Genomic DNA, 14,382 nt, shown 5'->3' on the forward strand with positions numbered 1-14,382 from the left:
GCCCAATGAAAGCGAGTGAGGGTGGGGGAGAGTGAGCGACGGAGGGAGGGGGGATGGAGCAAGCGAGGGTGGGGCCTCGGAGGAGGAGCGGGGCCTTGGGGCAGGGCAGAGGCGTTCGGTTTTGTGGGATTAGAAAGTTGGCAACTCCATGTCTGTAGTGACTAGAGGGCCACATCTGCGAGGGTCCAGCACTCCCCTTGGTGCTACGCTCACCAGGGCCTGGCCTGGAGCCTGCCCCGGACCCTGGGCAGGGGGCCTGGAGCTGGCCTGGACCCCTGGACCCTGTGCTGGGCGCGGCCGGGGTAGAGACCAGAAAAGGGCAATGGGTCGGCGCCCTCTTCTCTGATCAGCACTGGGCTAGTGCCCAAAGTGCCAATGGGCCCTGTGGTGCTGGCTGCTGCCTGAGGGAGGCCAGGTCTCTGCCCAGAGAGCTGGCAGCCTTAGGAGAAGCGACCTGGGAAAGGCTGGGGAGAGAGCAGCGGCATGGACGCAGATGGCTCTTGTCTACCTGCCCGTCCCACCATCAGCCCGTTTCTCCCACCCACCTACCCCGTGGTCCATCTCCCCTGGGCCTGGCCATGAGACGCTGGCTGGTTCCCTGCAGGGCTCAGCGATGGTACAGGGGTGTGGCTGTCAGGTCTGAGGCAGTTCAAGAAAGAAACGCCAGCCTGCGGATTGGGCCCCTGCTCTGGGCCGCAGAGACACGGCCATGTGCTGCTGGCCTCCCTGTGCGCTGGCACTGGCTGGCGTGCCAGTGAGAGCACCAGGGGATTGCCTGGCAAATAGCCCAGAGCCTTGGGTTTACCCCCCTCATCTCCTCTCCCCTCTCCTCTCTCTCCCTGCAGGCTTCAGAGGACAGCTGGGACTGCGCCCAGTGACTCCCCACTGAAACAGCTCCAGAGCCGGCTCCCTTCCTCCCCGAGTCCGGCTCCTCCTCCTCCCCCGTGGAGCTGTGCTCCCCCCTGGAGCCCCAGCCTGCCCCCACGCAACCTCAGTGCTTCCCCCAAAAGCCAGTCACTGTCCAGACGGGAGAGTCCTTCGCCCTCCCGGCAGCATAGGCCAGGGGCTGCCCTGCAGCGAGTTCAACCGTCTCCCCGCCCTCAACCCCGAGTCCTGGCGCGGGGGCTGCTGGGCGATCCCCTGGCCTCCCCAGGCCTGGCCAGGAAAGGACAAAGAGGGAAAACCCAGACTCCGAGCCCAGCAACCAAAGGAAGGCAAGTGTCCGCGGAAGGCAAGGCCACGGCCAGATAATGATCTTCTGCCGCCAACCCGTCAGGCTGGCTAACTCCTGCGTCTAGTGTACACTGAGCTGCCGTACACGCCGGAGCCACGAGCGGCTCGCAGCTCGCTGCACTTCAGCGCTTCACTCCCTCCCACGCCCACGCCGGCCGGAAACCGCTGCCCCACCGCGGGCTCGGCCGCAGCGCACGCTTGCTATTGCAAACCACCAACCAGCGCCTCAGGCAGCCTGCCTAGTGCCTGACCCCCCCCCCGCCCTTTTCTCCTGCTCACTTAGCAATACCAGTCTCCACTCCAGCGCGCTGACACGTGAGCTTTAGAGAGCAGCAGTCGAAGTCGGTGGAGAGGGGACCGGCGTGGGCGCTGCGCCCACTGGGAGGAGAGGGCTCTGGAACTGTAGGGAGCTGCCCCCCCCCTCCAGTGTGGTGTTCCAGGAAGCCCCCCCGCCTCGCCTGCTGTACTTGCACTGACAGTGGTTACAACCCACCTCCTGCCCCGCGAGCCCGGGAGCGCCGCTCGCTGAGCAAGGAGAGCAGGCCAGGCGGAGAGGAGCTGCAGGTATCTCTCAGCAGGCGGGCGGGGAAGCGCACCTTTACCAGCTGCTGCAGGGAGCCGGGCACCGGTGCTCGGTGACGCCCCCAGGCCAGTCTGTCTGTGGCGGCAGGTGGGTTTGTGTGACCAAGCCCGGGCTGCACTGACAGCTTGCCAGGGGCCCAAGGGCTAGGGGGGCAGATTGCAGCCCCCTCCATCTGGGATAGCAAACTGTGCCCCATGGAGACTACCGGGCCCAGCATGCAGCAGTCCCGGTGCAGCCGAGGCGGGGGGGGGCGGGGGGCAAAACAGCTTTTCCTGCTGTCGCCAGCTGCAGCTCCATGCTAAAGAGGTGGGTGTCACTGAATGCCTTTTGTGCGGGTGCCCCTGCCCCGAACTGCCTTGTGCTTTGTCGTCACACTGCCAGGTGGTGGTGGGGTGGGGGCTGCACAGTGGCTTTACCACTGCAGGGGGGTGACTCTTGTGTACTGCAGCCAGAGATGGGCCGGCCCGTTACTGATACACTAGCGTAGAACTAGCTGATTTGGGCAGGTGGGGTTTATGGCTTCCTCCGCCTGCACTCTCAGCCCAAACTATGTGAATGTAGTGGCAGGGTCAGATTAAGGCTCCAGTTCTGGATGTCACGTGACCCCTGCCGACCCCCAGCTCTCATTTTAAAACCCCTTTACCCTTCATGGCTGGGAAGCAATGCTCGAAAACCATGAGCCACACGTAACCGATGCCGCCATGTCTGCCTGAGTCTGCAGAGAGTCGGAGAGAGGCAAAATGTTCCATTCATCTCCACGGGGGCAACGCCAGGCCCCACGGCTCTGGGGAGCCCTACCTGCGCCACACCAGCACTGGGGGCTGAGAGCGGCAGAAGAATACAACACGTGCTGCCCGCCCAGGCCTGCAGAGGCGCCCAGCTGCCGGTGTAAAGATTCGGGGGGGGGGGGGGGGGGGGTAAAGACTAATAAGGCCAGGGCTGGCCTACAGCGCGCTCTGGCTTACAGGATAAGGGAGCTCACTGCAAGAATAGGCATTCAAAACAGCCAAATGCAAGGTCATATTCCTGACAACCAAGACTGCAGCTCACACTTCTAGGGGTCATGCAGGGCTAAATGGGAATATCAAGTAGACACAGGGGGTGAGCTGACCTCTCTGTACAGCATGAGCAGAGTTGCCAACACTTGCAATTTTAGTGTCTCTCCCTCTCTCATTATTCAGGGTTTTCCTTGAAGCCTCTGTTGCTGGAGCCATGCAAATCTCGGCCTCCAGAGTTTTTTAAGCTGAGCGCTAGACCTCCTGCGTAAAACCGTAACCCAGCGGCTGCCTCCAGGCCCAGGCCCAGGCGGCCCAGGGAAAGCCCCACACCGAATTGTTTAGTTAAAGGTCAGACGTAACCAAACCCTCCTGCTTTTAGGCTGTGTGGGCTTCGGGACACAGCATCAGTGAGCCTATAACCGGCCCCTGTGCCCCGGGCTGGGGGGGGCCACACGGCCAGGAGCTGTTACACATTGGAAAGGGTTCAGAAAAGAGCCACACACACGTTTAAATGGCTGGAAAACCCTCCTGCCAGCACCGGGACTGAGCGGCAGGCTGGCACCATGCTCCTTCCATAAACCCTGCCTGCCCCGGAGCGCCTGCCTCCTCCGGGCTGGGAGAGACACGACGGGCCTAGGCAGGGGGACATGGGGAGGGAAATGCTCTGGGTGAGGGGCAGAGACGGCCCCAAGGCTAGGAGAGCAGAGGCAGCACAAAGGGCCCTGAGGCTGGCCAGAGGGAGAGCAGAAGGGCGGTACACAGAGACTGACCTGATTTCTCCAGCTGGGCAGGCAGGCAAGGGCACATTTGGCTGGCTGCTTTGCAGGGCCAAGGGGGTCCGCAGCACAGCACAGAGCCCGCTGGAGCTTCATCAAGCCAGTGACATAACGAAGGTCAGCAAATGGGCCTGCTGCAGACAGCGGAAGGTTCTGTGGGGCTCCTACTTCTTGAACCCACCTTGTACCATGGTTGCCACAGCAAAAGGGGCTCGGGGGCGGGGAGCGTGGTGAAGGGTCTTAGCCATACAGAGCGTTACCTGCTGCCGTGAGTGTGAACGGAGAAACAGCCTACGTGTGCACGAAGGCCTGTGAGCGGCCATGGGGCAGCAAGGGAGAGGTACTGTGGGCAACGGCAGCACCAGCCGGGCATTGTATCTGTGCGTCAGGTGGTTGGGGTCAGGCGCCCTTTGATCGCCCGGCCGCAGAGCAGGCAGTGTGTGACCATAAACGGGGGCAAACTCGCTGCCGCCTGGGCCGTGATACCTCACGTTGATGCCAAGGGCCGGGGGCTGGGGCCCTGAGCCTGCTGCCTTCTCCCACTGCTGTCTACCCCTCGTAGCTTCTCCAGTCCCTGCCGTGCCCCTGGGCCCGGGCCGAATGCAGGCTGGACACACCCACCCCGTTAGGAGGCCTTGTCTACACACACATGCACTGCTTTAGTTAAGCTGGTGCAGTCAAACCCGTGCACACGCTGCCGTGGACACGCTTGTTTTGGTTTAAGCCCAGCTTACTGGGGGTTCACATAACCTGTTCCCAAGCAACTTTAGCTAACTGGCAATAAGCCCCTTTTACCCTGGGTGCTCCACCTCGGGGCTGGCACTGATTTAACTAATGGGGTTCCGTTTACACCTTTAGCCCAGTGCACCGTCTCTCTGTATTCACACCCTGACAGGCACAAACGTAACACAGCGTGAAGGCCAGTTTGAACCACGAGCTGAGCGTCTGCACCCTCTCCCTGCCTCAGGTTAGACGCCCACCTTGGTGAGCAGAGCAGGCTGAGGGGCTTCGCTCACCTGCAGGGGGCCAGCCGAACGAACAGGCAATACACCCATAGCTGGGGCTTCTCTGCAGGCCCCCCACTGCCTCTCCAGCGTTGGGGCCTAGCCTCAGGTACGCCCCTCGCTGCCCCGTACCTGCGAGCGCTGCCCCGATGCAGTCCCCTTGAGGAGCAGTGGAAGCAGCTGTACTGGTGGAGCCCAGCCTGCATGGGAGGGGGTTTGCCCTGCTCCAGGCTGCCTCCAGGCCAGTAACAGTGGTGATGGCGTCATTGCCCCACAGCATGAGGAAGCGCACAACACGCGGTGATCCCAAGTGCCCACCGCTGGCCAGCGCTAGCTGGGGGCTGCTTTTTATCTGGCCCGGGGGTCACACCAGTGCAAAGCTGTTAAAAGTGGGGCTAGTTCCCCCTCAGAGATGGGCTCTGCGTCCGTGTGGTGGCTGGGCTGTGGCTGATGGCCAGAAGCCGGTCCCGTGGCCCCCACCTTCTGTGCGCTATTCACTGCATCGTTCCCTCCTTCTAGCAGCTTTGCTCCTGGCGGGGCCTGTCCAGTCAGTCCGTCTTGCTGTCTCGGGGTTTAGGGGCTGTCAGACCCTGCAGACCTTTCTGGGTTAGCCCCTCTAGCCAGCCCCTCTAGCCAGCACTGCCTGAGGGGGGGGGGGGGGCGGACCTTGCAGAAAGAACAAGGATTTTTCCTTCCTTTTGTTCACACACCTGTAAATAAACAAAGTCACACGCTGTACGTTAATGCGCCCTCAGCCCACGGCGCGGAGCCACCGGTGAGGCTGCTGCTGAATTCAGGGCTCTAGTCTCCCCTTTCGACCTCAAACCTGTCCCACCAGGAATGGAGGTGAACGCGCTGCCCCTGAGCCGTGAGATCACCCCCACACCAGCGGGCCTCTAGGGTGCTTATGGGGCCCCTGCGGTGCTCACTGGCAGAGACTGGGGGGGCTTGCGCTGTCCCTTACACCATGGAAACGCTCTCCTCCCGCTTACACCCACTTTGCACTGGAGTCAGCGGCACGGCCGGCCCTGTATTCCTCGAGTGCCGGCAGGGAGCATACATGGGGCTCAGGGGGATTGTGAGGGAAAGCCAGGGAAACAGTATCTTTGGAAACAGGTGTCACTGCCCCGGTGCTGTATTACGTGCTGGCACCTTTGTCGCGCTCTGTCCGAAGTGATGGCACCTGGCTCTTAACTGCAGACGCTACACCTGGAGCAACTCTGTTAATTTCCTTCTCAGCCAAGCAAAGTGTTCTGACTGGGAGCCAGGCCTTCTGCTCCCCGGTCCTGTCTGCCCGGCCCTGCTCCCGGGGCCCCTGGCTCCACCTCCATCAGTTCTGCGCATTCGTTAGGAAAGCCACTCTAGAATGTTTACACATCGCAACTAGAATGTACAACTACCATCAAGGACGGCGAAGCTGGGCTAACTGCATGGCAACCGTCTCAGCCATCCAGCCTGGCATGCGTCACAGAGACCCTGCTGTGTACAAATCCACCTGCCAACTGCCGGATCATGTCCTGGACCAGCTGATGATGCATCAGACGCAGCTGTCATAATTAGATTTGTTCTGAAAAGGGGATTGTCAATCATGCCATTAAAAGCCTGCCTATCTTTTCATTGGTGTCTTCTGCCCTTTATTTGATTTCATGCAGGTGATGTGCTGTTAGGGAACGGAGCCCATCTCTTCACGTGACAGCAGAAAGGTACCTCTGGGAAAATCCCATTACATAAAGTTACAGGTGTTTCAACCGGAGCCCGGAGTGGTTTCCCAGTCCTCTAGCCAGGGCCACCTCATGGCAACCTGCCCCCACTGCATCATTCCCAAGTTCCCCAGAGAGCTCAAAGTTTTCTGATTCCTCTCGAGGTCTCCACAACGGTCTGTTCTCCCCTCCATACTGCACCCACTCTCCGCTGTACCCAACCAGAGCATTCCCTGAGTCCCAGGCTTTGCTCAATGGCCCCACTCCCTACCTATGGGGACTCTCCTTAGCCCCTGCAGGCCCAGCCTTGGGTGAGAGAAGGGTCCTCAGGCCCTGGCCGCTCCCTGCTGGGTCCACTCTAACCTATGCTTCATGACTTTTCCTCCCCAGCATGCCCCAGCAGACGTTGCTCCTCTGCAGACCGTATTCCTTATGGGGAGCAAGGCTGACGGCCCAACAAGGGAGGAGAGGGGTTTGAAAGCCAGAATGATTCTGAGATGTCTGGGGGAAGGAGCGTGGCAGCAGAGTCAGAGGCATGGAAAGCGAGGGCCTTTTAGCCAGCAAGCGCACATCCGTCTGCGATGCATTCAGGTGGAGGAACCAAGGGCTGGTAGAAGGCGTCAACAGCCCATTGACACAGTGTTCTTCAGAAAGCCTTAGACCATGTTCCTTCACCAAAAGCTTGTAAGCAAAGTGAGCAGTCCTGGGATCAGAGGGAAAGGCCTCTCTTGGATCAGTGGCTGGTTAAAAAAGAGGAAACAAAGTCTAGAAGTAAAAAACAGAGGTAAATAATTTGCCAGAGAATGTTGTGAAGGCCACAGGATGGTGTCCCTAGCCTGTGTTTGCCAGAAGCTGGGAATAGGCGACAGGGGATGGATCACTTGATGATTCCCTGTTCTGTTCGTTGCCGCTGTGGCACCTGGCATTGGCCACTGTTGGAAGACAGGATACTGGGCTAGATGGACCTTTGGTCTGACCCAATATGGCTGTTCTTAAATAACAGGGTCCCTCAAGGAGCTGTACTGGGACCGGTGCTGTTCAACATACTTATAAATGATCTGGAAAAGGGGGTAAACAGGGAGGTGGCAAAGTTTGATACAAAATTACTTAAGTCGAAAGCAGGCTGCGAAGAGCTACAATGGGCTCTCGCAAACTTGGGTGACTGAGCAACAAGATGGCAGATGAAATGCTGTGTTGAGAAATGCAAAGTAATGCACATTGGAAAACAGACTCCCAACTATTCATATAAAATGACGGGTCTAATTAGCTGTTACCACTCAAGAAAGATCTTGGAGTCATTGTGGGTAGTTCTCTGAAAACATCCACTCAATAGGCAGCGGCAGTCAAACAAGTGAACAGAATGTTAGGAAGAGGCTAGATGACGGGATGGATCACTCGATGCCTTGTTCTGTTAATTCCCTCTGAAGCGTCTGGTCCCGGCTGCTGCTGGACGGCAGGACATTGGGCTAGATGGACCATTGGGCTGACCCAGTCTGGCCGTTCTTATGTAGCTTCAAGGCGGGGGTGGGATCAGAGCATGAGTCCTGGGTGCAGCGCTCAGCCCCGCACAGGAGGCGGCGGGGAGTGGGACATCCCACAGGGGGACAGAGGACAAGCTCTGAGCTGGGGGGGTTCCCATGTGGTAAATGGGAAGGAATGAAAAGGGGATGGTTGGAAAAGCAGGATTCAAGACATGTAGGCAAGAGAAGCGCTAGTAGTGGCCTGCTGCAGGGCAGCGCCCCGTGCCCCTCTCCAGCCCCCCGAAGGGCCTCAAACCGCTCCCGCCCTCTGACCCTCAGCCTGCCTCACCTTACAGAAGCATCCATCAGTCTCCTGGCTCACACTCCCTGGCCCTGCCTTGGAGCAGAGTCCGATGGCCCCGCACAGTGGCAGGCGTCACACAAAGCTGCCTCGGACCCTGTGCCATACGTCCTGGCTTGCTTTGTGGCAAGACCAAGTTGCATGGCACTGCCCTTCCCAGGCCTGGCTGCCGGCGCTGCCGTGTTTCCAACACTGGGACTGGTGGGGATCAACTGGCTCAGCTCCGGGTGAGACGCTCTGGGCCAAGCCAGCGGCTGGGTGCGCGCGTTGAGGGCCTGGGGGTTGCTGTCCTTCCCAGAGGGGTTACATTCCAATGTGGGCAGACGTTTGGAACCTCAGGCCATGGGGCGCTCACAGATCAGTTGGCTACAGCGGGTTGCAAGCACTAGGTGCATAACAATACAGTAAGGAACCAAGCTTCAGTGACTGCGCAATGTGGTGACTGCAGCCTTAACCCAAACGGGTCTCAGGTCCCACCGATTCCCCATCACCCACAGGCTCAGCTGGTTCCAGTTGGCAGCTCCCAACCCCGGGCAGCGACAGCAGGCGGCTGTGCCCATGGTCCTGCCAGCTCCCGGCAGGTCTGTGTGATTCATGTAACGCCACTCGGCAAGCGGGGCTCAATCCTGCTCTCGGTGAGCTGGAGCCGGAGACCTACTAGGACCAAGCAGTGATAGGGGCTGCTCCTGCCCGCAGCCCCCATTTGGCTTGGCTGTCTGCTCTGGCCTCCCCTTTGGCCTGTGAGCTCTTGGGGGGCAGAGCCTGCCCCTTACTGTGCTGCCCTCCCCCAGCTCAGAGACCTAAAGGCCAGGAATTCCCCTTCCCCCGAGCTGCCTCCACCTGCGCTGAGCCTGCAAGGCTCCTGCGGAAGGGAAGGGTCTGGGGGGCAGGGAGATACAGGGAGAGATGAGAGGAGGGGACCAGCTGCTGTCCCAGGCTCAAGCTACCGAGGGGAGAGCTGGGGCCGGGCACCAGCCCAGACAAGGTGCCAAGCTGGACCCAGGCCTGAGGCTCGCTCTGTATACGGAGCAGGGCGACAAAGGCGCTGCAAAGGTGGGGGCTGGTTTATTTGCCGGCGGCGGTGTTGTGGGACGGGGGAAAGAAACAGCCCACGCCAGGCACCGCGCCCGGACCCAGTGGGGCTGCCCCAGCAAAGGCGATGGGGCGGGAGTGAAGCCCTGGGTGGGCAGGGCAGCCGGACACACCCCATGAAAGGGAGCCGACAGAGCCGGGACACTGGGACCCTTTCCTGGCAGCGAAGGCGAGGAAGGGTTAATGGGGGCGCTCTGGGCCACAAAAGAGCAACTTGATAAAAAGAAACTGACATGAAATTTAGACTAGAAAAAAACCCAGATTAATGGTGCTGGCAGAGCACAGCCCGGCCTGGGATGAGCTTTCCACACAGCGCTCTGCCAGTGCCCCTCACTCCTGACCCTGCTAGCCCCGCCCTGGGCTCCACTCCCTCCCCACTGCTCTGCCAATGCCTCTCAGGCCTGACTTGATGCCCCTGGCCCTGGAGTCATCCCCCTCCCGCAGCTCTGCTGATGCCCCTCAAGTCCGACCCGCAGTTTTCCCTATTACATGGTGTTTACCAGCCTCCTTGATTACTAACTGCCTAGAAAGTGTTGCAGCAGCCTCACGCACTAGAACCTCACCCTGCTTCTGTCCCAAAATATGCATTAAACGCCTGTCAGACAAACCTCAGCAGCGCCATGTTACGTCACAGCTCATGCCCCCAACCTCTGCAGCCTTCTGAACTGAGAAGCCTCAACGCCATAGTCCTCGGAACGGAGAGTAACCACATGGTCAAGCTCTCAGCAGGCTCTTCTGAGCTGGGAGAGGCCAGCTCTGCTCACATAAGATCTTTGTGTTCAGAGGATCCCCTTCATGTTATGACCTTATTTCAAACCAGGACTGAGGCCTGGAGTAAAATTCTCCAGTTAATTCTTGGTAACCAGGCACTGCTGCCATGCACGGAGCAGGACCTCTAGTGCTCTCACTTTGGAAGGCAGCTACTGGCTCTCAGCGCTCTGTCACAGGCCGGCACAAAGGTTCAGAATCTTCCTCTTTGCCAAGGCGTACTGGGTTCATCCAGCCGTTAGAGCCTCTCATGCTAGCCCGGCCCTTCTTCACAGCGGTGGTGGGGCTGCAGTCACATAGGAGCACACAAGTCATGCTAAAAGAGAGGACGAGTTCTGGAAAGCGAGACGTGTCTGTGGCCAGAACTGTTACACGTTTCTCCTTCCAACAACTCTGACGCTGAAAGAATCCAGCTGCAAGTGGCCCCCTGGACCCCTAAGAGTGCAGGATGTCGCCGCTTGGAATTGCAAGGTACCAATTCCAGCTCCAGGGGACAGCCCCACACTAGCTCTGATCATGGGAGCTCACCGAACAGCAGTGGTGCTGCAGCAGTGCATGTCATGGGAGGGACTGGAAGTACCTCAGGTGGGATCGGACTCGGCAGCTAGCCCCTCTCCTGCTACTCACACCACTGCAGCAACACGTCTATTTTTAGTGAATTCACTCGCTCCGAGCTACCCGGGGTACGTCTCCTTGCGCCGCGAATCACAGCCCTGCTCCAGGTGCCGACACACCCTAGTCAGTAGGGCTATTGGCCTTGAATGACCCAAGCAAAACTTTGTGCTAACTCCATTACAGACAGGAGACCAGCATGAAAAGGGACAGAGCAATAATCCTTTAGCCTTCACTGCAAGAACACAAAATGGGAGGGGGAGCGGAAGGACACCAGCGGTGACAGCAACGTCTCCATCACTTTCAGCTGAATGTGAAATGGGGCATCAGCTTTCCTTTCTCAGCTCCAGTTGCGGGACCCTAGTGCCGGTACCAGGTAAAAGCTGCTTCTCATGAGCTAGTGGCTGGTAAATCTTGGAGAGGCATTTCCCACAGGCCTGGAAAGGATTCTTTTCTCTCTCCCCACTTGCTTCTAGATGAGCACATACTGCGAATGAGCAAACGGGATTTGTCTGCACAACTGTTCTGCTCACAGATCTAGCTCCAGGGGCACTGTCTGTTTGCTTCCTGCATTTTCAGTGTTTGTACTGCTACGGCCTCAATGGTTAGCCTGTTTTCCATGGAGGGATATGTCCACACTAGAACTTTTCTTGGTATAACTTATGTTGCTTAGGGGTGTGAAAAAACCACCTGTGAGTGACCTAAGTTACACGGACCGAAGCGCCCGTGTGGACAGCGCTGTGTCGGTGGGAGACGTCTGCTTTATTTAGTGCTTAAGGAGAGCAGGTGGTGCATGTGGAGGAAGGAATGAAGCCTGAAGCTTGCACTGTCTTGGCTCTCTCTCCGCTCACCCGCTGATCATCAAGGAGGTGCTATAGCTTTTGAGTCAAGAATGAACGATGGGGACTGCCCCAGCTCGTCCCTCATCCCCAGTTCTGCCCCCATCTCTGCCTTCAGCCCAAGCTCCTCAGCTGTGGAAGCCTGGGCTGTGCAGTAATGGGTGGGGGGGCATGGACAGATTCCATTACTGGTATGAGGGAGAAGTTTGGGCACCACTGCTCTATAACAATCGTGGTGCAACCCCACTACACCCGGGCAGGATACGAAATCCTAGTGGGACTTGTCAGAGCCAGGTTCAAACAAGCACAAACATTCAGCTCAATGAATAACTAGGGGCAGACCCGCTTAGCACACTGATGAGGGACCAACACACTTAGTTTTAAAGACAATCCACTAGTTTAATGACCAACTCACGTACCAGTCCTTAAATTGAGCTCATTTAACATCTGCTGTATCCTAAAATGATTGCTAAGTGCAGATATCAGACTCAACAGCGGGGGGAGGTACAATTCTTGGCCAAGTAGTTTATACTGAATTTAGAAAAGTTCTGGGCAGCCTGACCAGGTAACGCGCGCTCTCTCGCTCTCTCCGCCCAGGTAATTATGTTGCTCCAAGGGCAAGCTGCATGGCACGTGATTCCTTGATCTTCCGCACAAAAGTCAGCTGAAAGTGCTATACCGGAAAAAATACAACACTGACCAAAATGAGACTACATAAAACATATTCCCAGCACAGAACAGAATTCATTTTTTTTTTTAAAAACAAATTCTAGGCTTTTCTTCTCTGATTTGGAGTTTTCTATTACTATCACGAGAATTGCCAGCTTCCCACTCCCTAGTTTGTTCTGTGAGCCCTTTCATTTTTGGCAGAAGCCATTTTGCTTAGGTTTATTTCTTTGACTATTTTCCGAAAGCTAAAATGGCATTTACCAGTTTAGCTCTACCCGGATCAGCGCCACACTCTGACAGTACAAAAACATTGCGGTACCAGAATCCATTTCCGAGCAGCAGTTAGCAGTGGGTCTTTAGAAAAGTGCTTCTCAGATTACTGGGTGGTCACAAGCTTTACAATCATACTAATGATACGGGATCCTCGCGGGCACGTGCATAAATCCATGCTGGGATTCTTGATCTTATCCTGGAGTAGCTGGTCTAGTTCACAGCGCAGTTCTTTCACCAGCTCTGCCACCTGAAGCAAACAGGGAAACACCCCCCCAAATATCATGAAATGACTTCTCCTCTGTACTTTACACCTGCATGTTCTGCGTGTTGCAGAAGCAGAGCAAGGTTTGAAGCACTCACAATCTTGCTCGTGGGTTTCATTACCTGGTGGGAGGCTGCTGCGAAACGAATCCATCCGTCATCAAGCGAAATGACAAACTCCCCCCGTTGCAGCTGCACATGGACCTGCCCTCCTCCAAACAAGACCAGCGGGTACACCGACACCATGCTGCAGTCCCGGATGAACACACGGCTGGTTTTGATCTTCTCGTGGTACACCAAGTAGGGGCTGTCAAAGTGCCTGGTCTGGAACATTCAATGCCAGAAGATAGCAGTCAGTTAGGAGTAAGAATGGTGATTACATTAGTGTCACTGAGCGCACATGTTCAGTCAGTTAAGGAATAAATCTGATTCCCATTCCCCTGCAGATTACGGGCTTGCTCGCTGCCCTGTGCGTATAAAACATCATATACAATTTATTTTTATTATAAAAAAACAACCTTAAATGTTTTAGGAACACAAACGTCTCTTATCAAAACATATTTCACACTTAAAACTACAGGGTTTATTAAACCGAGGGATTAACTGCAGTTACTGAATTAAACTGATTATTTCACATCAGCCTGGGAACATTTTCAAATATGCCTAAACAAAAGTGACTGGCACTTCAGTTCTTACTCGCTTGTCTCTTGAAAAAGATCCAGTCTCCTAAGTTACTCGGGCTGACCTATTGTGCCATATTGATAAAGCTTGGCCTCAAACGTTAGATGTTTTCCCCAATTCTTTCTTTATACAGAAAAGCAGCCTCTAACTCAGTGTTTGTGATAGAAGCTCATAGAGTCAGTATATTTATTTTGTTATTTCAATGTTCTAAGGCAGTGGTTCTCAAACTTGTTCCGCCGCTTGTGCAGGGAAAGCCCCTGGTGGGCCGGGCAGGTTTGTTTATCTGCCGCGTCCGCAGGTTTGGCCGATCGCGGCTCCCACTGGCCGCGGTTCGCTGCTCCAGGCCAATGGGAGCTGCAGAAAGCGGTGTGGGCTGAGGGACGTACTGGCCGCCGCTTCCCGCAGCCCCCATTGGCCTGGAGCAGTGAACCGCAGCCAGTGGGAGCCGCGATTGGCCAAACCTGTGGACACAGCAGGTAAACAAACAGGCTCAGCCCGCCAGGGGCTTTCCCTACGCAAGCGGCGGAACAAGTTTGGGAACCACTGTTCTAAGGGGTAAGTTTAGGCTTTAACATATGCCAATGCCAGGTGTCCCGGGGGAGTGAACCTAACAGGTAATGATCAAGTGTTCTCTCTCCTGCCATCCATCTCCATCCTCTGACAAAGAGAGGCTAGGGACACCATTCCTTACCCATCCTGGCTAATAGCCTTTAATGGACTTAACCTCCATGAATTTATCCAGTTCTCTTTTAAACGGTGTTATAGTCCTAGCCTTCACAACCCCCTCAGGCAAGGAGTTCCACAAGTTGACTGTGCGCTGGGTGAAGAACTTCCTTTTATTTGTTTTAAACCTGCTGCCCATTAATTTCATTTGGTGACCCCTAGTTCTTGTATTATGGGAATAAGTAAATAACTTTTCCTTATCTACTTTCTCCACATCACTTATGATTTTATATACCTCTATCATATCCCCCTTTAGTCTCCTCTTTTCCAAGCTGAGAAGTCCTAGCCTCTTTAATCTCTCCTCATATTGGACCCGTTCCAAACCCCTAATCATTTTAGTTGCCCTTCT

At 56.3% G+C, this 14,382-nt stretch overlaps 2 protein-coding genes across 5 annotated transcripts in view; one reads left to right on the forward strand and one right to left on the reverse strand.

The window, feature by feature from the left end:
* TTBK1 (tau tubulin kinase 1) overlaps positions 1-6,211 on the forward strand; it is a 113,867-nt gene extending 107,656 nt beyond the window's left edge. For both annotated transcript variants that reach the window (XM_054024430.1, XM_054024429.1), the window contains one exon: positions 846-6,211. In XM_054024430.1, the coding sequence (XP_053880405.1) occupies positions 846-1,251 (406 nt within the window). In that variant the 3' untranslated portion in view covers positions 1,252-6,211. The remainder of the gene's footprint in view (positions 1-845) is intronic.
* Positions 6,212-11,800: 5,589 nt separating this feature from the next.
* DHX57 (DExH-box helicase 57) overlaps positions 11,801-14,382 on the reverse strand; it is a 33,758-nt gene continuing 31,176 nt past the window's right edge. For all 3 annotated transcript variants that reach the window (XM_054023434.1, XM_054023432.1, XM_054023433.1), the window contains exons 23-24: positions 12,753-12,953; positions 11,801-12,615 (exon numbers count right to left, since the gene is read on the reverse strand). In XM_054023434.1, the coding sequence (XP_053879409.1) occupies positions 12,472-12,615; positions 12,753-12,953 (345 nt within the window). In that variant the 3' untranslated portion in view covers positions 11,801-12,471. The remainder of the gene's footprint in view (positions 12,616-12,752; positions 12,954-14,382) is intronic.

The sequence above is a fragment of the Malaclemys terrapin genome, chromosome 3 (assembly GCF_027887155.1).
Source record: "Malaclemys terrapin pileata isolate rMalTer1 chromosome 3, rMalTer1.hap1, whole genome shotgun sequence".
NCBI lineage: Eukaryota > Metazoa > Chordata > Testudines > Emydidae > Malaclemys > Malaclemys terrapin.